The sequence below is a fragment of the Poecile atricapillus genome, chromosome 1 (assembly GCF_030490865.1).
Source record: "Poecile atricapillus isolate bPoeAtr1 chromosome 1, bPoeAtr1.hap1, whole genome shotgun sequence".
In the NCBI taxonomy this organism is placed as follows: Eukaryota; Metazoa; Chordata; class Aves; order Passeriformes; family Paridae; genus Poecile; species Poecile atricapillus.
Window position 1 is genome coordinate 60,993,537 of NC_081249.1, and position 26,812 is coordinate 61,020,348.

Consider the following 26,812-nt stretch of genomic DNA (forward strand, 5'->3'; position numbering starts at 1 on the left):
TGTTTTATATTTACATTAGATTTTTAGCATTGATGTAATAATTTTTTATTCTCTAAATTACTAATAACTGATACTTGTACTTTCACATCCCCAAAAGGAAACTTTTTTAAATAAAGAGATGCTTGCCACTGAACCAGTGTAGTGAAACACAAAGAGAATTGTGGTACATACTGATTTTACCTCCAGATTGCCTATGATCATCCATGATGAGATGAAATTAGAAAATCTATGGAAAGTGGAAGTGTTTTCCCCTAGGCTACAGGGTGCAGAGGCGCAGCCCTCTCCTAACCCCATGTGCCTCACCAGTGGCTGGGGGCATAACCCTCAAGAGGAGCTCCTCAAGGGCAGGGTGGGTGGGCAGCTGAAAGCTCCTGTATCACCTGTTTTACAGGCCTTCCACCTCCTGATCCAACAGGCTTGGCATGGATGGCCTGGGGGATCTAGGCACATACATGCGCCTGCCAAAACCCAGATTGCCCAGGTGCAAGTTAAAACACCGCAGGCTTTGAGGATGCTCCAGTAGAAAAGCAGCCCTAAACCTCCTCACTGACAACTCTTTAAAACAGAAAGGGACCCCTGCTAGACTTAATGCCTTCCCCTGCAGGATTCAACTAAGAACAATATTGTGAAAGGCAGATGGAGAAAGCCCATGGCTGCAGGCTTCTCACCAAGGCTTTGATAAGCCCTGTGCTCAGGGGCAGACAGGTACAGCACTCCAACCCATCTGCTACACGCAGCTGCATTGCTCTGAACCCCATTCGGTTTTCCCCTCTATCAACTGGGGCCCTCTTCTCCCTGAAGGCAGGGTAGCTTGCAGTGAGCTGCAAACCAAATCCACTCTTCATGCTCACCCTCACTTATCATTTCTCTTCAGATCTGGGGTTTTCATCAACTACATCTTTTCTACAAAGAAGCCCTTCGGGCTTGTTTCACTTGTGATTCTGCAAGTCTTTATAATCACTTCTTACAAATGCTTTAAGCAAGACCACTGAAGCACTTTGTAACATCCTTCTGGAGCACTTATAAACAAGGTTGAGGTTTGTGTCAGGGGCCAGCCTGACATCACTTAGAGACCAACATTTACCTCTAGGGTCATGGAAATATTTCCAAAGAGCTGCTTCTTGCAGGGGTTCAGTGGCCTGCCCTGCTCAAATGTTTGGACTTCACCTCAGACACCTGACAGGGTCGTTGCAAGCAGGAATGCTCCAGGTGGCCCTGGAGCAGCTGGCACCAGGGAACAACGCCACTTACAGCACCAGAGACTGAATTAAATCAGCGAAAAAGTCCAACTTCTTTTGGTATGGACATTCCTATAAATTCATCATGCTTTTATGTCTATGCAAAAGATGCAATAAGTTATCTCTGGAGCACCTTTAGAGCTCCTTAATATCCTACCTCCCATGGCAGAAAGATTCTACTCTGCAGCAACCATTTCAGTACATTATAAAGTAGGTTTCACCACTCCTCAGTGGTGCCAAGTTTCCAGCTTCTCTCCAGCTTTGCAAGGAAGAGGAAATGAGCTCCGACAAGCCTCCTGTGGGGAACAGGTCCTGTTTCAAGCACCTGCAAGCAGGGCCAGCAGGGCAGGAGGGGGACGAAGTGCAAAGCACCGCAGACTGCAGCCCCAGTGAGCCAGCCCATGGAGGGCACTCTGTTCTGGCAGAAGCCGGTTTCACAGAGATCAGGAGTTTAAGCACAGATCTAATTGAATTGCAGATGTCTTTTCTGATGGCTATCTGCTAGCAAAGCTTCAATTAAAGCAGAAGCAAAGAGGCAGAAGGGGGAGGTTCTCAGTAATAAAACTAATGGAAGGAAGAGTGGCTGGCCATTTACAGCAGCCTCCACAGAGAGCATAATCCAGGTAGATTCTTTTAAGATTTTTTTGGTTTTGGGTGGGGGGGAGAGGTCTGAAACCTCAGCACAGATGCCCAGCTTCCAAATCCTAGAGATCCTGAGTGTATGCTGGGCTGGAAAGCAGCTAACAGTAATATAATACACAAATAAGCTCATCTCCATTGCTTCCAGTACTTCCTGATGAGCAACTTCATCTGCTTTCCATTCTGAAGGCCATTGAGGTTTGTTATTGACTTTAGTTTTAAAGGCTGAAAAGTTTTACTCACTGGCCTTTTGTTACTTCCAAGATTATGGTGGGTTTGCCCTGAGCTTGCACTTGCCAGATGAAGACCTCTTGTCATTTTACAGTGCCTTTAGAGCTCCAAAGTGGGAGAACCTGAACAGAGCTCTCAGTGCACCCAAACAACAAGACTATAAATCAGAGCATTTTGACTTTTTTTTTTATTTATTTTTTGCCTGTAGCTACTTTCTCACGATGACTTGAACTGCATCCAATGTGTGTTACCACATACACGTCACTGAAAAACCACCCCCACCCAACACAGATGAAGAATCAAAATTAAGCTTCAAGATGGCCTGAGAATCTGGTTTAGCAGAGGAATAAAGTTTTTGAGAACTGTTTTCCCTTTTCTCAGCCGATTGTTACGCTGTACCCAAATTCCTGTTGTGCAACAGTTTGGAGGCCTCTTGGCCATGTCCTACCCAAACTCTATTGCTTCTTGGCGCAGCACAACTCTCCTGGGGGCATCTCAATGGACAATCACCCCCTGGGATTCAGTTTCAAGGAAAATAATCAGAGTTTTGCTCATTTTCCCTTTTGAACTGCTGCCCTTTTCCGATGTATTTACAATGTAAGGAAGTCAGTTTATTCATGGTTTGGCTTTTAACTTTGTTGTTGAGCTTGGCTTTGCTCCTGTTGGAAATTGGACCCCAGTTTAGGAGGGCAGTTGCCAGTGTCTGCTGGAAACTCCTTGCCTGGGATTTTCAAGCAGGCCGTTTGTTGACCTAGCTCAGCACATACTAAACAAATGCAGTCAGAAGAGTCTGCATACTCATTGGAGGAAAAGGACTGGCCCAGCAGCAGGAGTTTTTCAGAATATCCCCAAACATTTCAAATCCCTAAGTTCACTCCAGACTTCTCAGGAGGTCCCTCCAGCAACCATCCTCCATTTAATTTCATACATCTGATGTAAAACTGAACAGCAAAGGCTGGAATTGGGCTGAGTTCCTTGAATTTCTGACTTCTTTCAGGTTTACTCCAGCAGAAAACTCACCAGGAAGTTAAAAATATATTCCTAAAGAGAGAGGAAAAAAGTGAGAAATAATGCATCATCTGTAAGATGTGACCTGTTACTAACATGCTCAGAATGCTTAACGAGAGGTTTTGCAAATGGCACATATTAAACAAACAAGTATGCCCTCAGCCAGCAAGCTGCTATTTATCCCTGCAAGGAATAAATAATAATTAGAATTCTTTGTATTGAGACTTGTAGCTACAAAAAAATCATGGGTGGTAATTCCTAAATACTCTTGTGAGGTTCTTTCTGCAGCTGATCCACAGGAAGCTGCCTCCCGGGCATTGATTTATTCCATAAGAATGAGGGAGAGGCATCTCTAAAGCACTGCATTTACTCCCCTGCTGCTGAGAGGTTTTATCTGGGTGCTCTCTGGACAGTTTCCATGCATGCTATTGAAGAGTATTTCTCTCTCTTTCCTCAGCAGTCACTTGCTCACTCCCCCCCACTGGGACTCAGGAGAGACTCAGAGAAGTGAGAAGAGATAAGGGGTTGATAACAAGACAGTTTAACAGGTAAAGCAAAAGCCATGCACACAAGCAAAGCACAACAGGGAATCCATTCATCACTTCCCATGGCAGGCAGGTGTTCAGCCATCCCTGCGAAGGCAGGGCTCCAGGGCTCCATCACCGTAATGGTGACTTGGGAAGACGAATTCCATAATTCCAAACATGCCTTCCTTCTCCTTCCCCCAGCTTTATGTGCTGAGTATGATACCATGTAGTCCGGGATATCCCTTTGGGGTCAGCTGTCCCGGCTGTGTCCCCTCCCAGCTCCTTGCACATTCCCAGCCACTCTCTGGTGGGGTGAGAGGCAGAGAGGGTCCTGACTGTGTGAGCTCTGCTCAGCTGTAACAAACACATCCCTGTTACCAACAGTTTTCTGCACAAAACCAAATTACAGCCCCACACTAGCTCCTATGACGAATCCTAGCTCTATCACAGCCCAAAGCAGTGTATTCTCCATTCCTGATTCCATACTATTTACATCATGCTCAGGCCCCACATACAATCCAGTACATCCTCATTACCCACCACCACTGTCACCATCCTCTGATACAATACACAGGTATCATTTCATTAGTCTATGGATCACCCCTGTGAAATGTCTGTCAAGCATCCACAAACATCCACAAAATGTCCTTTGAGTTCATTTAGTCCATGACTTTGGTCAGGATAGGAGACGTGGTGTGCTGTGTGGAGTTAGTGGGCACCAAAGGCAGGTCAGGTCAGGTCAGGTCAGGTCAGGTCAGGTCAGGTCACTGCTGCACTTGCACTGCTTGCTCTAAGGCTCCTCCACTGGTTTGGGTGATTCCTGCTGTTGTAATTCCTCCAATACGCAGCTCAAATTCCACATTACAACAGTGTCAAGATGTTTCCATTACAAGCTCCACCTCTGGTTCATTCGGAGCAGACCATGGGGTTTAAAACTGCAGTTAACTCTTCTGCTTTCCCTGCTCTGGCTTGGACTTTTCCATAGACCACACAGTCCCTTAGGAGTGTACCTGCTCCAAGTGAAGCCTTACCTACGAACCACAGACTCTTTGGGGGTCTCCATGCTGGGGCATGGACTTACCCACAGCCACAGTTGCTTTGATGTAGACCAGTTTCAGCATGGTCTTTTCCACGGGCTACAACACTTTCAGAGATGTTCCTGCTCCAGCATGGCCTCACCCACAGCCAGTCCCTTTGCAAGTAAATCTGCTTCAGCATGACCTTACCCATGACTGCAGTCCCTCCAGGGGTCTATTTGCTCTCTCCTGGGCTTATCACAGCCACACACTTTGGGGTACTCCTGCAAGACCTCAAGCACAGCCCTTGATGTTTTAAGGTGTGCCTTCTCCAGCACAGACTTACCCTTGGGCCACAATCCCTTCCGAGGTCCAGCTGCTGCGGCACAGATGTAACCACAGCCACAGATGCTGCAAGATGTACCTGCTCTGGCGTGGCCTTATCCAGGGCCACAGATGCCTCAGGGTGCCCAGCTCCCACATGGGCTCACCCACAGATCACAGGCCCTTCCACTCGAGTTCACACTGGAGCTCCAGCCTGTCCAGAACAGCAGCAGCAGCTCTGGCCATCTGCCAGCCCGACACATTGCCACTGCCGTTATCGAAATGTTCCCAGACACCGCAGAGTAAGGTGATAAGCAGCACAGCAGTTCAGTGAGCAGCCACTAATGAGCACTAGACTCAGGCAAGGGAGCCCTATGGCAAACAGGAGCCTGTCAATTAACAGCAAAACAGCAATAATAGCTATAAAATCGATCCAGCACATTCCAATAACATCTGGTGGTACTTTGAGCCCCAAAGCAGGTGACAAAAAAGACTGTTTAACTGACTGTTTAAAGACTGTGGTTTAACCAGGCAGCTGCTAAGTGCCACAACAGCCACTTGCTCTTATTTCTCTTACCTTCCACAACAGTCACTCCTCCACAGTGGGATAGGGGAGAGAATCAGAAAACAGTTTAACGGAGAAACAAAACAAGGAATCCCTTCACCACTCCCCAAGGGCACGCAGGTGTTCAGCCATCTCCAGGAAAGCAGGGCTCCTCCACATATAACAGTGATTTGGGAAAACAAACACCATATCATTCCGAACTTCCTCCCCTTCTTCCCCCAACTCTATATGCTGAGCACAATACATATATTGTAGGATACCCCTGTGGTCAATGGGGATCAGCTGTCCAGGCTGTGTCCTCTCCTAGCCCCTTGTGCACCCCCAGCCCTCTCTCTGGTGGGGTGAGAGGCAGAAAAGGTCCTGGCTCAGTGTCAGCCCTGCTCAGCTGTAACAAAAACATCTCTGTGTTATCAACACTGTTTTGGTCACAAATCCAAAACACAGCCCCATACCACCTACTCTGAGGAAAATTAGCTCTACCCCAGCTACAGCCAGCGCTCTCAAGCATTTATAGAGACTCCAGAATGTGAATCATCTAGACTTGCCTCGGAATTGTTTGCCAAAATAGTATTGGTTAAAAAAAAAAAAAAAAAAAAAAAAGCCCTAAGAAAAAATACCTGGTCTCTGACAATGTGCTTTGATCAGTTTATCATATTGCATTTATATTTAAAAATAAAGCCAGTGTGCAGCTAACTGACAACATGAAATTAAATGACAAACCTTGAATACAGCCTGAAGAGGTACTGAATTGGAGATACGCAGTAAATAAAAATCTTAACATAAAAAGATACGTTTAATATGACTCTCAGCGCGTTTGTAAAAAGAAAAAAATTTGGTGGAAAAAGACAATGCTCTTGACCACTGATAACATTTGTTTTAAAGTTCTCTGAAAAATTGTTTCTTCTAGTACAAAAGCAAAAATCAAAACAATTAATTCCAGAAGTATTACAACATAACTGACAAACATCTACTCTTTGTCTGGATTTCAAGCACAATTTTAGTCAATTTGAATCCGCTTCACGTAGAGGCAGCAGCTTTGACAGAGCTATTGCTAAAATCATCTCAGCAACAAAACATTGCTCATTTTAGCAAATAAACAGCCCCAAGAACCAGCTCCAGTTTAGAACTACTCAGTACATAAATGATCGATTTGCCACTGTTTAGTACAGTGTACCAAAATTATTAATGTATTACCTAACCAAAATCCCGAAGCCTTCCAAATCCTTTATAAAAAAAAAAATTAAAAAAACCCAAACTTGAATTTAGAATATGTTGATGCAGCTCTTCAAAGAAATAAGCCCAGAAGTCAATTTCATTTTTAAACAAAAAAAAAAAACAAACCCAAAAAGTCTTCACAATAAAAAGTCTTCTTTGATAACTGAAGCGGGTGAAAAAGCTGAGCTATCTAAGTATACAAAAAAGTCAATTTTCACAATATTATGGCCTGGAAGCGCTAAGAGACAGTCAGAATATAAAGGCAACTGGAGACAATTAAGCCCTTTAAAAAGCACCAAAATTAGCATTCCTTCTGTCAGATCCAAATAATTCAAGTGTTGTTCTGCCACAAAGGCCATCAACAATTTCTAATTTTAGCTTAAGCCATTAAAAAGAAAAACCCTGCCTCTCTCTCTGATATTTCCTCATTAAGAACGCTCCTGAATTGTACACTGAAATCTCAAGAACACAAACTATGAATTCAAGTTCACACTCCCATGAAGACACACTCACACAAGCACTTTAATATGGGAATCCCAATAAAGGCAATTCAACTAATTGCGATTCAGCTAAGCAGTGTCTGAACTGCTACATGGTAAGCCTCTACCAAAAGCAAAACTTCAGCTATGAATGACACAAGAATGACCTGTCCTACCTTTGAACCCTCAGCTTTCTAGTTTCCTCTGCTACACTTGATTAGTCTCATTAACAAGAAGCTCCAGAAAAATAGTATCTCCTGATTTTCATTACATGGAGGAAGCAGTCACATGACCCTAGAAAAACCTCTTTGTGATTAACCCTCACATTTTAAGTCAAATTAATTTCTTGTATTCACATTTTAAGTCACTGCTGTAAAACTGCAAATTCGTTCGCTCCCCTGGTTGCAGTGTATCAGTCACACCTTCACTACTCATTCACCTAGAAACTCGTAAGCTTCAAATCATTTTTAACTGGTATTACTAAAGAAGCATTTTTTCCAAACTTACACACGCAAAAGTGGAAATTATTCTCAACAGTTTCCAGAAGGCAGAATTAATACTGTAATACAGGCTGACCTGGTGGGATAGCTGCAGTGCTTACTGCCTTTGTCACCCCAAGTTAAGGGTGGGAACTGTGCCAGCATGGGACGACCAGTGCACAGGCAAGGGCAGAGTTTGCCACTAGGAAACAACTTATATATTCATATACAACAGGTATCTCTGGCCCTACAGTCTTGACCATATAGGACTGGACCAAACCCAGCATTTCGCTTAGACTCCCTACTACATCCTCCTCCATTTAACTTTAGTATCTGCCTGTTTTAAAGAGATGTGGAAAGCAGGAGCTGCATTTTTGGCTGAAACTAAAGATCTACAGCCAACAGGCAGCATCTTGCACGAAGACTTGGGCTTTCTGACCTCACCACCCATGTAAAACTGCACTGCAACATCCTAAAAGTGGCTGTGGTTAACACCAGTACAATATACAAACAGTGATTTATCAATATTGTATGCTTTATTGAAAGTTGACAAGTGCAACAGTTAAATACATTGACGTGTTACAACTGTAGAGAACATGCACAAAAACATATGCATACTACTATACAGATCATATGCAAAAAATCCATACTGGGAAATTCAATTTATTTTTTTTTTTGATTCATTGCTAGCAGGTCTTGATAATTTTTGGAGTGGTTTTTCCCATCTTGAACCAAACTACAATGAACAATGATTTACTTCAAGATAATCAGCAGCCAGGGAACTTCAGAAGTTACACAAACAGCATTAATTTGCCAAATTCTGAACAGTTGCGTAGGTGCATTCTTATTTTTGTAGCATAAAAAAAAACTTTTCAAACTTCTTCAGATCAGCCAATGAAACAACTAGACTTCAATCTGTACAACCTAAATAGTTACAGTTTTCTATTTTACAAAGTAATTACACTAAATACACAAATATACAGTAGGCAAATAACCTTCATTATAATTATCCTATGAACCAACAACTGTATTGTCACCTACCTGTTTTCTATATATAATACAGCTTTATGCACCTGTCCACTGCTTCAGAAAACGGTGCAAATATTTGCACTTAAGGTTTCAGGTGACAATTAAGTGTTAAACACTGAGATTACCTTTCTCCCTCTTCCTCTTAGATCCTATGCACCAGTCCACACTTTGGAACCCCAATGAACTACAGGGGGTTGAGCCATCACTTCTTACTCCAGTCTATTTCTTCACGTTTCCAAGCTTGAAAAGCACTTGTATCAGCTGTAGCACTGGATGAGTGGAAGATTTAAAAACCAAAAAAAATTCAGGCATGCAGCTTCGTTTCTCAGCCATTTGCAGAAGCTGCTCGAGTTCCCAGTGTACTTGTGCTAATTCTCTGGAAGAAGTTTATTTTATTCAACCAACCTAAGGACATAGACTCCTTCAAGCCAAAGGGGTAAGGGAGGTAAGAGAGAGACAGATGAGTGTGTAATACAAGGGGGAGAAGCCTCTCCTGATGTGTGCAAGGCATGGAGTCCTCAGTCTGGGTTGCAATGTGCATTGAAATGGATGAAGGGCGGCTGTGGCGGATTCCCACTAGTCCTCCTTGCTCTGGGCAGTTCAGAAGCCAGCCATCACGACGGCGATGACATCTTGAGCTATGCTGAAGGCCCTGAGCCCTGTGATGCCGGCTGAGCAGGCTGCTGTGTTGTTGTCCCTTGTGACTGGGAAGAGGAAGGCGGAGAACCAGTCTGCAGCTGTGCTTGGAACTGGGCAAGCTGCTCTGGGCTGGCAAGTGTTTTTAGCAGAGTGTTTTCTTGCTCCAGCTGCGAGTTCTTCTCTATCAGCTCTTTGATTTGCTCTTTGAGGACCTCCACTTCCTCCCTTACTGCGTACATCAAGTGACTCTTTACCAGATCCTGAAACACAGAAGAAAGTGCGGGCGTTAGGCTGCCAGCCTGCCCGGCCGGGGACGCAGACCCCGCTGTGCGGAGGGCCGGTGTGACCGCTGTCCCGGACAGCGCTGTCCCCGAGCCGGGCCGGGCCGGGCTGTCACCGCCACACTCACGTGCGGCGCGGGCTGCACCGGGGCCCCGCCCCGCGCCAGGCCCCGCCCCCACGCGCGCCGGCTGCAGCCAGTTCTGGGCGCAGGTTGCCGCATTTCCCTCCCTCCCGCCGTCCGCGCGCGACCGCGGGTGACGTCAGAGCGCGGCGCGGCCAATGGGCGGCCGAGTTATTTATAGCCGGGAGTTAAAGGCTCGGAGTTTGCCTAGCAACAGCCGGAGAGGCTCCCGGGAGAGCGGCTCCAGGCACCGCTCCAGTAACAAAGGGCGGCCGGGCCCCCGGCTCCGCGCCGGGCGGGGGCCGGGGCAGCGGCCGCGGCGGCCCCGAGGTGAAGCCGCCGGCTCCGGGCACCGCGGCGCCCGTGGGGAGAAGGGCGCAGCGGCGGGGGATGAGCTCGCTAGGCTTGCGCTCGCCTGCGCTTAGGGGAAGAGTTAAAAAGATAAAATGAAAAGTACCCCAAAACGCCCCCTCTTTGGGACTGTAAAACCCCACAAATACGCTCCGCTTTTTGCCCAGCGGCGCCCCTCCGCCGCCGCATGGAGCCGGAATCAATCGTTCGGGGAGGCAAGAGCCAAGACCAATGCCGTCATTCCCTACCCGGCATCAATACACAAACGTGCGCATTCCTCCCCGGGGGAAGACTTTGATCAATTAAAAATAAAAATAAATTTTAAAAAGCTCCCGAAACCGACCCCGTGCCTGCCCTTCCGTCCCCGGCTCCGCTACCGAAACGCGTCCCCGCACGGGTTAACCATCGCCGCCGCATCCCCATATTGTTTACCGCTTCAAACACGAACAAGGTTTTATGCCCCATCGGTACGTACCATCGCTTGCTCGATTTTGTTGTCGATAGCTACTACGCTTGCACCAGAGGAGCTGCAAGAGAGAAAGAAAGAGAAGAAAAAAAAAAAGATACAACATTAGCAGCGGCTGAATTATTTAAGAGACAAGAGACGCGAGCATTGGTAGCCAGTTGGCTGAGAAAGTCATCCTCACACTGCCCTGCCGCCGCCTCACCAGGATGCTCTAATGCAGTAAAGCAACCTGTAAAGCCGAGCCGAGCCCCCCGCCCGCAGCCCGACCAAATATCCCGACATTTTGCCCCTCGACGGACCACAAAGATGGAGCTCAATCTCAGGCTGCGGCAGAAGCGCTGGGCGCCGGGGAGGGCAGCACCTCCGGGGGGAGAGGCGGGTGCCGGTGCCGCCGCTGCGGCTCCCCCGGACAAAGGAGCCAGCCCGGCGCTCACCTGCCCCGCTACCGCCGCGCCAGCAGAGCCGCTCGGACACAACACTTATTTACCTACTGTCGAGCCTCAGAGACGAGTTGTCGGTGCCCAGCAAGGACGATAAGAACGAAATCGAGAAGTGTCTTAGTTGATAAACTCCTAGATCCATTGCCACCGGTCTACAACATTGGGCATTCATGCAACCGCGGCCAGAAACGCTCCCCGAAAAAAAAAAAAAAATCAGGTCTCGCTCCTCCCGGAGGCGTGTGTGCGTGCGGGGCCGCTCCGCCGGGCGAGGCGGGGCCGGGACCCTGCGGGACCCTGCGGGGCTGCGCTCGGCCGGCTCCGAGCGGGGTGAGCGCTCCGCCGCGCAGCACAAAACCCGGGCATCCCGGCCCCCCCCATCATTTATGCGCCGGCGCCGCCTCCCATTGGCTGCGCCGTCCGCGCCCCGCCCCGCGCGGCGCATCTCATTAGCGCGCTCCCCCCGCCGCGCGCGGCTCGGGCCGGCGGCGCCCACGCGGGACGGTCCCGCACGCGCGGGGAAGGCTCGGTCCCGCCGCGTCCGCGAGCCACGGCACGCGCGGTGCCGCAGCGCCGCTCGCGCTGCCCCCCTCCCTCTCCTCAGGAACGGAGGGGGATCTAGAATAAAAAGAAAACAAAAACCAACCAAAAAACCCCCAACAAAACCGAAAACAAAATAGGAAAAGAAAACAAAACAGTAATAATAATAATAATAATAATTAGCGGGCCCGGGGAGCGGCGGGGAAACCCCGCACGGCCCGGCGGCAGCGCGGGACGCACCGAGGGGCCGCCCGTGGCCGCGCCGACACCGCCACCTATCGGCGCGCGGCAGCGGGAATGTCCCGGTGCCGGCTCCCACGGCTCAGCCAGCGGGCCGGGCCGTACCCCTGCCTCGGCCCGAAATCCGCACCTTTCGGCCCCGCAAAGCGGAGCCCGGACCCGGCGGCTCTGCTCGCTTCGCCCGTGCCAAGCAGGAAAAGTAGGATACCCACACACTGCGGATGAAACCCTTTCAGACACTTACGACCTCCCTTTATCCTTTACACACACCTTACGAGCCCATTTATGAAAAAAATATTCAGCCACCGATCATCCACAAAAGCACATACGGCACAAACCTGTGGGTTTCTAGAAAGCCAGCCGATACTATTCTACAGTAACAAGGAAAATGCCTATTCATTTCTTTTTAGGTTGCACCATAAGGCACTTAGTCTTAAAATGTGTGTCTTGCAGCACATGCATTAGTAATTTAGGAGAAGATCCTTCTCCCACCTAACTGTGGTGTTTTTCTCAACAAATACTATGCTCTCATGTGTCACGGAACACAGCAATTACATTCAGTGCCTGTCCAAGTGATCTTCTCTACCAGTAACAGCTTAGAAAGAGAGCTGAGACACCCATGAAACATTGTCACAAGAAACAGCCAGCCTCTAAAACCACTCTTTTCTAGACCTGCACTTTCAGCAGGTATTACATTACTTGAAGGCACAAAAAATAAAGTCAAAAACCTCTTCCATTCTCTACCGCAAACTTCTCCAAGAGCTACAAGTCACACACATCACAGGTGCTGCCCCCAGAGAAGAGGGAAAGCCAGGAGGCACGGAATAATCATCTTAAAGCTAAATTTAGCATTTGCGTATCTGCATCATCCTTCTTAGTTTATTTATATTGTCCTAGACTACTATTCTTTCATTCAATAATGCCAGCAGAGTAGTACAAACTAATCCTGTTCACAGGGAGGTCACATTTAAGAACAAGAATTCCACACAGCCCTTTCCCCCTACCAGAGAAGGTTCACATCCCACAATGGTACAGCTCTCATCTCACCCTTTGGATACGTAGGGCATATCCAAGGCATTGCACAGGATGGCACCGAACAGGCTGAACATTAAAGGAAGAGTTTTAGAAAAACCCTTCCCTGTACTTGCAAACGTGTAACAGTGAGTAAACTGAAGCTACACGTTTGAAGGTGTGCATCAGGCTCCAGCTGCCTCCTCCTGAGGGACAGGCACCAGGAGCCACGTGCTGTACCTACACTTCCCCACAGCACTTTCTCTGCAGAGGTTACTCACTACACACGATGGTGCTCATCGCTCTCAGTGATCAAGTGAGCTGGCAGCACATCATCTGTACTGCAATCTCTATCAACTCCTACCCTTGACTTGGTCTAATGTTTTATGACACGCTGGGCTTCAAAATCAGTAACGTCTCAAACGACTCCTCGCCATGGCAGTTAGCACAATTAATAAAATTGCAGTTGGACAAAAGCTCAGGGACAAACTCTCCCGTGTATTTCTTTATCAGAAAAAGGACAGAGTAGGTGTAAAAACAGGCAGGTCCTACCACTGTTAATCAGGCTCTTATAAAAGAACTTGGAAGATAGCAAACTCACAGGCCAGGACAGCCATATCCTGAAAACTCCTGCTTTGCTGTTGCAGGATAGGCAGCAGACAACTGTATATAGTTCCACTCATACATGTAGAAATAAAGTCGTGGATGCATTCCAAGATGATTGTTGGTTCTGCTCTAATGACTGATAATTATCAAACACCATTATTCTGTTTACAATAGAAAAATTATACCATTTTCAAACTAAATTAACAACACTGCCATCTTTAATCTATATTAATCTACACAAAGAAGAGATAACACATATGATCCTAAATCAAATTCCCACTAAACTCATTAACCATCTTCCATTAACTTCAGTGGGTTTTTAACAAAATCTGTCATTTATTTTTAGATGCCTACAAGCAGAGTTGTGATTCAACAGAAAGCTGTCAGCTGCGTAAGTAGGACTGCATATTAATATGCATGTTCTGCTTTGCCCACTCTATAAAAAAGCAAACCATGAGTGTCCCTTTATGGCTGAGAAAGCGGATCATCTAAGAAACAAAAACCCCATGATATGAATTACTTTAATCTCCAAAATTGCAGTGAAATTTTTTGGGAGGAGAGAAGAGCACTGCTATCTCTGATGTTCTCCTTTCAACACCGCATCATCTGCTTGACAAGGACAGACAATGAACTCTAAGGACTGGGCTTTTGCTGTTGTTTTTAACAAATATCTCATTTATGAAATAAAAAAGTATATGCAAGATTTAAGGAAGATAGTTCTCCAAACTCATTTTTCCTCTAGAAGGAGGTCAAGATTACCACTGTGTTACTCAAAACCTTATAACAACCACCTCATTAACAGATAATGCACAGTATTTGCTCCTGAAAAAGCTTAAATTCCTGGGAGTAGAGGTGAAAAAGGCTTCAGAATTCCTTCCTTTGGTTAAGGCACTCTAGGTCTGCAGTGGGTTGGACAAATTCATGCCCCAGGTAGGACACACTTTAGAAGCCTGTGTATCTACAGAGCACTCCAGGTGTTCACAAACTGCATGAAATGACAGAAAAAGCCTCAAGATGGGCTCCTGAGAAATCAGCAGACTGGAGTACAATACAGCAAACAAGTAGCTCACCAGTATCTTTGATCCTCAGATAAACTGACTTCTTAAATTGAACATATATACAGTAGTCAAAGACTTTTTAGCATATGTCACCTTTTGTAATATTTCAGCTCTTAAATACTGCTCCTCTCACTAAGTAATCTCTTGTGTCAATCTATTCATGCTAAGCAGGTGAAGAAAGTGCTTTTCACTTCAAGCACATAATGAGGTAAACTACAGCACAGAATCATTTTTGTCTCTATACAAGTCTGGTTTGTCATCTTTCTCCATGTGTGTTAAAAAGTTCTTTAACTTAAAAGAGAAATGTTTTAAGTACCTTGTCAGTGTATGCTCCCTTCAGATGACAACATTAAAAGCCCTCAATAAGCATCTTCTGAACATAAATCTCATCTTTTGATGATGTTACAAAGATACCACACCAGAAACCATATTAGAAAAACAGCAATTGCTGTCACAGCACACTTGCATCTTAGGCTCAGATCTTGGGAGCTTCAATTATGGTTCTCAATTGCAGAAAGTACTGAAGAGGTTAAAAATAAAATCTGCTATTTACTCAAGAAAAGGGTACAGTAATTAGATTCTACCTGACATCTGACTCTGCATTCCACTTGGCATCTAAAAATGGTGAATAAATGGCAGAGTACTATTCTGCCTTAAAATTCATAGATTCGAAACTCTTTGTGCACTGACAGCAACCTCCCCTGCATACAACTTATGCAAAATTGTGCCAAGCGAATAACTGAGAGAAAGCTCTGGCTGTGCTTGACATCAAGGACTGAAGGTTTATTTATTTCAAAAGGCCATGATTTTTTTCCTCATGTCAGTAAAGGTACACAACTGGAGAAGCTGTCCAACTAACTTTCTTTCCCACAGTAAATCATATTTTTAACAGAAGACCAAAAAAACAACCAAACAAAATAACCCCACCCACACAAGCCCCATCTTCAGACAGACTAAATAAAGATCACAAAATCTCAGCCAACTTCCTTTTCTAGCTCCAAACCTTTAGCTAAGATCTTGATTTAAAGAAGCCAAGCTGCTAAGAACTTACTGCTCAGCTCCAAAAGACATGTATTTTATTTCTAGATTGAATTCTGCTATTTCAATTTATGTACTTCTGCTAAATTGAAAAAGCTCCTTCTGCAGGACAGTACTCTCTCAAGTTTTTCTAAATGTGAGCTTTTCCTCCCCCACAGTAATGTTATTTGCATCTATAATTTAGTTTATTCATTTGCTAAAAATTGGAGTTTAGTTCCATGAAAACAAGCTAAAAGGGAAAGCTCTGCAACATGCTAATGAAATGAAATGCTGCATTTGTTGTTTTTTTTTACCTGTGTCTTGATTTGAAAAGACACATGTCTGCTAAGAAAGGCAGGAAACTCCCTTGAAATGGAAAATGTAAACCTCTTCTCTCTGAATTATCATAATTTTGAAATCAAAGGGCTCTCAGGAAAAGATATGGGAATAGGAATAACAGTTCTTTACTAGGAAAATGAAAATAAAAACGCAGTAGTATTGAAAAAACAAAAAAAACCCCACTGAATATAGCCTGACACCCTGTTGGTCAGGGTGTTGGTAGCAGTCCAATTAAATGGTCTGATAAATGGTCCAATTAAACAGTCCTCCTGCAGTGACAGATGTGGTTCTCTTAAAGCAGTGATCCTGTAGAAGGCTGTAATTTTCCTCTGGAGGTCCACTGGTGGTGTAGATGGGTCTGGCCTTGCTCTGGGAATCCAGTGGAGAAAGGCTGCCTGTGATGTTCCAAGTCTCAGATTCTATCCAGGTAGGAATGCTTGGCTCCTCCCCCTGGGTGGAGCATCTCACACTGGGATGATGTAATTTTATCAGTCCTGCAGTGAGACTCACTGGCCCATTAACAGATGAGATCCTCCTGGAGTTATGAGGGATGGATCATGGAAGAGATAAAGAACACTGCCCCAGATGATAACAGAATACATACCCCTGGCCACATCTTGCATTGCAACCTAAGACATCCAGATGTGCAAGCACAACTAAATAAACATTTACTGGAAAGAATACGCACACCCTACTGGGGCTCTGGAAATAGCCTGACAGTATCTCTGATCGCAGTGTGTACACAGAAGTATCATGCTGTGAGCTCTGCACAAGAGACAGAAGGCTGCATTTAAAGCAAGAAGATAATCATGTAAGATCAAAAGAAAAAGGAGAGGTTCTCACTGGTTCCTCTGAGGATATCCTCTTTCTCTTTGACAGGCAACTAATTGCCAAGTCAATCCCAGTTATTTTTAATGAGAATTATAATGATTCTACCAATTTTAATGCTGAGAAAACAAAACATACTGTCTATAATCAAGTACCTGGATATAGCCAAACACAGATGACCTACTTGTTACCCATCAGAGAGAATTCTGCAGGGAAATTGAGCCATTTTAAATCAATTTTGATGCTTGGAGAGGGATGTATGGCATTCCCTTTCCTGAGATCACCCATAGATAACCATCTAGCAATGGAGTTGAGATGAAGGTCTGTGTTCTGTACAAATCCAATGAGTTTCAAAGTCCCCTCACAGAGTCAGCTGACGTCTATCATAACTCAAAACCTGTAATTACATCCAGATGCTATTCCACTTGAAATTTAAGAAGTTATACATTGCAGCAACACGCAGCTTGGGAATCACAGGCTTTCCTCATTTCAGAAACCGTTAAATGAATAGGTGTGAAACATTTAACTTTACTACAGGTGAAAGCACTCCTCCTCAGCATCCCATAAAGTGCCCTTGACCAAGGACTGCAAAGGAAAGACTCCACCACATGTTAGCATCCTGAAAGTTTTAAGTGAGACATCTGAGCCAGGAATTGATTTTCTTTCCTCCAGAAAGATGCACACAACGTCACATTGCATGTTGACATTGTCCCCAGAATGCATGTGGGAAAGAAGTTTAGTGTCATAAAGCACCATATATAGAAGAGCGATAAAATGTGACAACCTTTAAGTTTCACTAACCAAATTTATTTTTCCTTTATGTGAAATTTGGCTTCAATAATTTTAGATTTAATGAATAAAACGAGTGTTCAATCCCCTGGTCTTCTGCATACCTTTCATGTGTAAATGCTTTTCTCAAAGGCAAGAGCACCCTGAAGGAAAAACCACTTACACAAATATTTAATCCCACTTATTCTAACTGTACAACAGATTTTTCAACCACATACTCCAAAATTAAATGAAGAGAGAAGGAAAGAGTTACTGGAGCATTTTAAGTTACACTTAACATAACAAACATGGCAAGTATACGGAGTGTTTTGGCACACTGACACAACAAGCATTTGGAATGATGACATTCTCTGCATTAAAAGGCATCCCTGACCCAGGGGACAAACAGCCCAGGAGGGGCTATAGGACAATGGCTGACACCCACTCACCCCAGGTTACCCTCAAGAGTACACAGGGGTTTAGTTATCAAATTTAAAAAAAAAGACAAATTAACCTGTAACTAAGAGGGTCATCTTCTTTTATTTTTGAACTTGTATTATTTTCTGTTTCCTTAAGGCTGCAGAAAAGCCACATCAGGTCTCATGAAATGGGAAAACTATGTCTTACTGAGTACTGCTAATTGTGGAAGGGGGAGATGGGGGATCTAGGGTATTTAATTTTCCCTGTCCCCAGCCCCTTGTAAAATTTACACCCATTATGTCTTTTCTTTTAACTCTTTAATCCATTCCTTCCTGTTTTCCCACCTCCTCCCCTGCTTCTAATTGTTACCCTTGAAACTATATTGAAAATCTTGGATCAGCTAATAATTTAGTCATGCTTATTAAAAAGGTATTTATATAGCATTACCAGCTAGTCTACACTCCCCACTAAATATCATTTGCCTTTTGATGGCCATTTTTTTTGCAACACTTGAAAGTAAGCCTGTATTTCCCACAGAAGCCTATCACACTAGCAGCCAACTAAGGGTTACTAGGAATAAAGCCAAAACCTCTGCAATTAACTAGAGTTGTCCCGTGGTCTTCGAGAAGCTGAGAATGAAGTTCCCTACCCCAGCTTTTACAGAAATTATTAAGAACAGCTGATTAAAAGTACAGAAACAAACCCTAAGTTCTCAGTGTGGGAAAGGAGCAGGTGGGATGCAGAATCCCATCTGCCTGAACGAGGATGAAAATCACTTCTCAGCTTTTGTGGTGGCAGATCCCTCGTCACCACCCTGCTGTGCAGAACCATTTTAAGGTCATTCTGTTAAATAATAATAAACTCCCAACACTAGAACTTGTTTACATATATAGGAAAATAAAGACAAGCTCAGAGCTCAATGCCACTTTTCTTCCCCAGCAAGTATGTTAAGACAACAGACCTCTATCCAGTTGCCCATTTACACTCCCACAGTTTCTGTCTCTGCAATCACTAGCAAATGCCTTTGCATGTATCAGCAGTATCAATGAACAAGTAGGTAAGTGACTTTCAGATTAACTCCCCTGGCTCCAATGCATGCATATGACACAAATTTGAAATGCCATATTTCCTAATCTCTGAGTGGTCAAAATACTTTACATTAGTAATGCCACGACCCACAGTTTATCATAATTTGGCAACTTCCTAAGAAAATACAGGGAAAATTCAAGACCTTCTGCACCATCCATGAACTGTACGTTAGCAGGCTGAATTTACTATAGCCTTCTTAAAGGTATTGTTTTATCTGAATGGAGATTTTCATTTATAGAAATCAAACCCCATGTACCTCCAACAATTCAGGAGTCACAGGGAGAATTTCCACAAACAAGTAAGAATGTGACCTGATTTATTGCATAGTGCAGTGTACCCCAAAATCTTACTTTCCTTTAACAGCTACTGAGCTGAGCATTTGTGGGATAAATTTCCTGCTTAACCTGTACTTTCCTCCTGGGATCTTCCCCCCATTTGCAAAAACAAGCAGAGGATGAAGCCCATGAATGCCCAATTTGATGAATGCCTATGCTGCAACTCAGTACAGCATTAAGAAACAAGTAGAGCTCAACTCTGGAGTAGGAAAGCACTCCTGGGCTTCTTAATCCAGGTACAGCTACAGTGATTTAAGAGACACAAATCCTGCTGACTCACAATTGCAGAAATCCCAGCAGAGCATCTCCATTTACATCCTCCTTGCTGAAGGAATAAACTGTAAAGCAATACTGATTTGAAAGCGGATACAAGATACCTGGGAAGGTATGTAAGACTATGAAATGAGGTTCAAAATTTAAAAATTACCTAACGAATAGATTGATTGAAATTTCAGTTTGAACTGACTGCCTTGTGGCTTTAGGGATGCATTACCTACTTTAGCACAACACTTCGTTCTTGAAACCCTGCCACACTGCAAACCAAAGACAACAAATCACAGATGTGCTGGCTCAGCATATTTTGAACATGTCCCTGGAGCACCTTCTAGGCCAGAGACTGCAAACAGCTGGCATGGGTCCAGGTCATTTACAAAAGGCTGTATATCCTGAAGTCCTGGTTCTCCTTCAGATGGGATCCAGCCTTCCTCAGTACCCTACTGATTCTGTAAAGGGACCTCAGGCAGTAAGAAGCTGTAATTTTGCACAGGACAGCATCTTCTAGCTTAAAAGCATCAAGCACCTCGAGACTGTTGGATCCATGGTGGCTGTGCAGAGTGCACACCACTGACATTTAGCTGCCCTTGAGCCAGACGTTCTGCAAACAGCAGAAGACATTATCTTTTAATGCACAACTTGTAAAGGAAAGATTACAGCACATCGTTCCATACCTAATCAGTATCTGCGTAATCATCTTTATGCAGTGACGGCTAAATTTACAAGTGGCACCCTGTTTATGAAACATTCCTGTCCTCTCTCTAAAACTGCTCATGCATGTTTTTTGGTGGATATCCACCTAAACCATTTAATTAGATATTCAAGGGTCTTTTGTATATACAGGGTCCAAGGCTCATGTATGTATTGTGTCAGGCACCTAACACTTCTGAAAAACAATTACTTCATCCTCCAGAAACCACTGTCATTATAACGAGACCCTGAACCTCTCTGGCTTAAAACAATTCAAAACAAAACCCAATCCCAACAAAAACAAAACAGAAGCAACTGCAGTATCAGAAATCTGAGTAACCCACTTAATAATCCATGGGAGTCCGAAACAGCTCCCAGCAATGTTTCCTCATTCCTACACAGGGTGTTAGCCCAGTAGCCACTCTTCTACAGCATCAACACAATGCGCTGCCACACTGCTCTCAATATATGGGAAGGAGAGAAAATCCCTACTGCAACACAGAATTTAAATCCCCTCTTCCAGCTCCACTGACAGAGCCACTGCTGACAGGGAACCACTGCTGTCCACCAAGCACAGAGGACAGAAGCACCTCTTCTAAAACCTAGATGGGCAACCTCCCATCCAGGGAGGCATGCCTCCTTCCACACAAAGTACAGAACAGGGGAATTTCTCTCTGACTCTTCCCAGCTACTACTAATTGACAGAGGCCCTTGCCAGGTGGACAGTAACATCAATCAGAAGCTCAGGTACAAGCAATCATGACATCTATAAGCAAAAATATTTGTAAGTGAATGTTTGAGTCACAGAGTAGCACTGCTGCCACTCAGATAGGCTCCTGACTTGAATTCGTTTGCCCAAACCTCTTTTTCATCCCCATTTCTGAAGAACTTGTCATTTTAAAACAAGCTGTCAATAAACTGAAGCAGGTAGAAAGGAAACATTAAACGGATTCTGAGGCTGGGGGAATTTACTTATACTGATAGACTGAAAGATGTCAAGGAACTTGAAAGGATCCTTTAAATACTTGGGAGGACTGAGATGTGACTTGAGTGAAAAATTACCTGTAAACAGAGAAAACACTAGGTTTAAGGGGCTATCAGACTTCTGTTTTATTTCTTCATATTGGAGTATAACTACCTAATGTTTGCCTAATGATGAATTAAAGCCTCTTTTCTAAAAAGAGTAAGAACATTAGCTCATAAATACAGTGGGTTTTCTATCCCTTGATATCACAGAATCATAGGATCATTTAGGTTGGAAAGACCTTTAAGATCTTTGAGTCCAACTGTAAAACTTAACATTGCCAAGTCCACCTGTCAGAGACTAGAGGCCCATCACTCGGGTATGCTTTAAATAAGTTTAAATTACTGATGTTCTGATAGGGGTGAGCTAAATATAATAGCAAGACAGATGTTTTCATGCCTGCTTTTACTGTTCATATATTTTAACCAACAGCCCACTTTACCGATCCTAAGAGTTAGCAGGTATACCCAGTGCTCCCCCCTTCCAGTTTATGCCATAACCAAAGGCTGACCTGGGTTTATTTCCCCCCACCCTCCCTGCTCACATCTCTTGCACTTCCAACCAAGTTTCAAAAAGAAGCACGGAGGATGCCACACTGCCATGCAATCGCTATGAATATGGAAAGATGGTGGTATATACCCAAACTGGACACAGCCACCTGTCTGTAGTCTGCACTACATACTCAAGAGGCTGGAGCTCCTGCACACCCATTCAATCACCATTTCCAGCTGTCTGGCGCTAGACAGCTCCCCAACAGCACACAGACATTAGGGACTGCTTTTCCAAAACAACTTGGTGGAGCTCCAGAGCATAAACTCTGAATCTTGGACTTCATTCCGGCAGCCAAACTTAAAATGAAAAATATGCATGAAGTATTTAATTTTATTAAGAGTACAAGTCCTTCTCAGTATGCTGCAAATTGCCCTTGACCAAGGACAGCAAGTAGGGAAAGATTCACCAACTGTATCCATATCCTCCTAAGTTTAAAATAAAACGCCTGATCCCAGAATTGCTTTTCTATCCTCCAGAAAGCCACATACAACTGCACTTGCTCTCAAACTCTGCGACTACACCAGAAAAAGCTAAATGCCTCTTTGTATTTGACTCATACATCCAGCAGGGTCAGTTTTGGGAAAAAACATAGACACATACAATATTTGTCAAGAAAGGCTGCCATTTGCAATCACCATTTACTGTTTATGATGCTACGACAACCAGCCAACCTGAATTCAGAGAACAATAACCAGGAGAAAACGAGCATCTCTGCAAGAGAAACTAGAGGAAACAAAGGCAAATGAAAATTAAATAGAAAGTAGCTTGCACAGTAAGATTACAAGAGAAACTGTCCATGTTTTCTGTATAATGTTAACAGATGTAGACTTAGGTTTATGACTAAAGGTGCTCCTATGTGTATCAGTAAAAGTCAGTCACAACAAAACCTTTTTAATAATGCAGAAAGGTTAAAGAAAATAACATGTCTACTCCACCACACTTTTTTCATTACATATCCTGTGGAATAGCTTGGTTGATGGTAGGAAACAACATCCTCCGTATTACCTCCCTTGCTTAGTAATATATGATACCAGTCACTGCTGTATACATGTGCTGCTCACACATATAACATACCTGTTGCCATTATGTATCAATTACTGTTATAGCATATTTATACTATTCTTATCTTTAAGCATTCAGATTAATTTACTACAATTCTATTGTTCTCATGTTTTGAGAAACTGGTAGTTACTGAAAAAAAATTAAAATTGACCTTTTAAAAAAAGTTGTCCAATGTATAATTTTATATTCTTTAAAGTGACACCATTCACCGAGGAAAGCTGTTCTCCACAGGCAATACCACAAACATACCATGACAAAAATATGAAGCTAAATGTGTTAGTTGATATATGTAAATATTTATATAAGATCAAGGGGTTTAGATTTTAAGGGTGTGGTATAATAAGGAACCAGTTCAGAGATCAGAAGTTAGGAACAAATTCCACGCTCCCTCCCACAGATGGGTATTTTCCTTCTGCACACAGAAAAACAACTCTGCAACATGAAGAGTCAGGGCATTTTTTCCCCTCACTGTCATATATTTTCAACTCAGTAAACTAACTCTTCCAATTCACCAAGCTACTTGGTATTTATTTTAAACACTAGAAAGAACCTCATCAAAAACATACAGTTCATAATTCACTGTTAATATGCTAAAGGAGGTTGCAGAAGACTAAGCTGTATTTCAATGCTCTCCAAACATTTAACAAGACTGATTAACTAAACTTTTCTTTAATCATGTGACAGTACAGAAGATAGTGCACATTATATATGAAAAATATTTGAATGAATACAAACTTACTTGATAATGAGTTTCAAATCCTGTTTTTTTCAAATTCTCTTTTTTGGTTTAATATTACATTACTTAAGATTTGTAATAACTGGAATAACATTTTTTGAAAAGAAGAAATAAAAGCACTGTAGGAGCAAATGTTTTATAATATGGATTATTTTAAATACTGCAGTAAAGATATTTCAAGGCATGTAGATTTTCACTGAATAAGTAATCAACTCTGCATGACAGTACTCTCAAGCAATATGATGTTCCTAGCTTGAAACAGTTTTAACAAGTGCCAAGCACCTTGATTTAGAAGTACTAAATACTTGCGCAAACAAAATAAAGGAACCTCCCCCAAAAAGTGAAACAAATAAATCAAGCATCTACATATTAAAAATTTTACTAATACCTCTTCAGATGCTGTTCCAGTTCCAAGAATAACACTTTCATGATTATTTGGTCAGGCACTTGTTTCTGGAGAAGTGTCACTTTCATTGATGTATCTATTTAGTACCTGCTGATTAGTTTCCCCCAGATGGAGGGTTAAAAGAAATACCTCTCAGTCCTTGGTGGCTGCAGGATTAGCATTAGCATTCCACTATTAACTATGGGTCCTGATTTCTTCAGCACTTTAAAGAATTGCAAAGCCTTGCCCGTTAAAGATTATCCACTTGCTTCAATTCAAAGTTTGCTGAGTTTAATACTAGCTGGTCACGATCAAGAAAAACAAGAAGGGTGAACAGTGACACCAGAGATCCTGAGGTCACATGGTGTTCTGTTACATAAGGCATCAAAAGAGATTAAAATCTTCATGATTACGTTTTCAAATCTCAAACAAATGCATCTTCTCTCAGCACTGCCAAATTTGCTAACTCTGAAGCTGATTCAACCTGCTTCCAAACTTTCTGTGAAGCACATGCTAATCACTATAGGTAGCTAATACTGCTTTTAGAAAGGCAGCTCAAGTTGTACTGTTTCTCAAATCAAAGTTCTAAGGCTTAATGGCATTCTAATTAGATACAAAAGTGACAGTAGCCTGTTTGCCAGAAAATATTTTACACTGACAAATCCTGTCCGTCACTGCTACTTTAAAAAGAACCAGTGATGAGAGTTGGAGACATGTATCTAGTTAGTCAGATAAAGATAGCAACTCATCATGTATCAAGCCAAAATTCAATCAAATACTACATGTTCTTCCTCACAGCAACACAGATTGTCATAAGGAGGTTCTGGTGCATTGTAGTAACTCTCTGCCATATCACTATGAGCCTATATGCATAGATACCATTATCCAGCATTGCTTCAACATAAGCATGTTCCTTCCTTGTCCTTGTTGAATGTCTTTCAGTGGAAAGAGAAGTTGACTGCCCACAGGACATTGTAGAGAAGCAAAGAAGATTAATTTCCTTACTCCACAGGAAAGCTGCAGAGTGAGAGAGAACCCCTCAGCACAGAACCAGCCAGCCACTTGCAGTACGTGCACAAGAGCTCCCACCACACCAGAGAGCATGGGCATTGATTACAATGGTTACACCCTTCCATCAGACCAAGACCACACAAATGCAGAGACAAAACCAAGAAACCCAACCTAGCAAATGTTACTTGGGCTTACTGCCGACTGCTAAAGTGATGTCAGATGTGTCTCTTCAAGTAGTTTTGCCTTGCAAGAATACATTGGAAAGAAACCAAATGGAAGGGTCAAACAAGTTCCTAGAATCACAGAATGATTTGGGTTGGAAGGGACCTTAAAGACCATCTAGATCCAACCCCCCTGACACAGACACCTTCCACTACACTAGGTTGCTCAAAGACCCATCCAACCTGACCTTGAACACTGCCAGAGATGGGGCATCCACAGCTTCTCTGGACCTCCTGCACCCAGTGCCTCACCAACTTCACAGCAAAGAATTTCTTCCTGTTACCCAATCTAAACCTGCCCTCTGTCAGCTGGCTCAGAGCATGGCCATATATTATTTACCTGCTCTTCTGCTGTACCTTGCCAAGGCAGTGAAGAGGTAATTGACAGCAAGACAAGTAGGCATAACACAATTAAAAAGAAAGGGGTCTGGCTTGGGTGAGGGAGAGTTAAAACCAACTCTATTTAGAACCAAGACCTTCACACACAAGGAGTATTTTCTTTAGGAGATAGTGAGGAAGCAAAGAAAAGAAAAAATGCAAATTGTTTCCCCCTGGAAATGAGGGGTGCAGTGGGATTAGTTCCCCATTCCCAAAGCCTAGAGGGAATTCATTTAAATGAAGCTTCAGATGTACTAACTGTGAAGGAGGGCGGAATATTTCTAAATGGTCCTTCCAGATACTTGTATGCCTGTCTTACAAGGACAGAGAATAATGTTCCTTTTAAGGCACACCAAGGAGTTGAAGCTGACAAGTTACACTTTACAATAAATGTTTCTCTAATTACATCAAGTCCATCTTTCTCAGCACAGCATGGGAATTGGTAACAGTCAAGGCTAATTTTAGCATTTTCCTCTCACTCCCACTGAAAAGGCACAGAGGTGGGACCACTCAGACAGCAGAGCAGTTGTATTCCTGGATCCTGATCCTTGGAGAAGAGGCAGACTGACATAACAGCCCTAAAAGAGGGATGTTTACTCTGAAAGCAGAGCAACTCTTGAAAACTTCAAGCGCTTTCAAACCACATATAAGAGGGAGGTGAATCCAAGTCAACAGGTTTCAATAGAAAATAAACAAAGAACAAAGGACACAGCCATCGCACCAATAAACAACTACTGAGAAAGTCTGACCCAGTATTATTGAGTAACTTCAGTATTCAAAATGAAATGCGACTTACAGCATGGAATCTTGCTTATTTTAAAGAGTTGAAGCATCAAGCCGACTAGAAGAATGCTCAAAACCAGTTCCAAAAAGCTGAACTAAACCAGAAATTCTACTTTGAGTGGCATCCTTATATACCCTTCCAGAGTTGGACACTTGGTACAGCAATAACTCCTAATGAATCCTGCTGGTTACACAGTCTCATATCAGATATGCTACAACCTCCATCGGACATTCTACACAGCTGAGCCGTGGCAGCCAGGCTCAGCTAAGTCTGTGTCCCACGGAAGTGCACCAAGAGAGCTGACAGACTTTAAGCTGCCACTCCCCTAATGCAGTTTAACATCCTTCTTGCCACCTCTGTTGCCTGTAAAGCTGCACAGTCGACACCACGAAGGAGAAC

The 26,812-nt window shown here is 43.6% G+C and overlaps 1 protein-coding gene across 6 annotated transcripts in view; it reads right to left on the reverse strand.

Annotated features, from left to right (window-relative positions):
- Positions 1 to 8,238: 8,238 nt before the first annotated feature.
- TSC22D1 (TSC22 domain family member 1) overlaps positions 8,239 to 26,812 on the reverse strand; it is a 92,775-nt gene continuing 74,201 nt past the window's right edge. For 2 of the 6 annotated variants that reach the window (XM_058831963.1, XM_058831953.1), the window contains 2 exons: positions 10,619 to 10,670; positions 8,239 to 9,649 (listed from right to left, as the gene is read on the reverse strand). In XM_058831963.1, the coding sequence (XP_058687946.1) occupies positions 9,389 to 9,649; positions 10,619 to 10,670 (313 nt within the window). In that variant the 3' untranslated portion in view covers positions 8,239 to 9,388. Of the gene's footprint in view, positions 9,650 to 10,618; positions 10,671 to 10,908; positions 11,076 to 11,096; positions 11,427 to 24,022; positions 24,333 to 26,812 lie in introns of those variants that run through there. The other 4 variants (XM_058831990.1, XM_058831979.1, XM_058831998.1 and 1 more) reach the window with 4 other exon arrangements.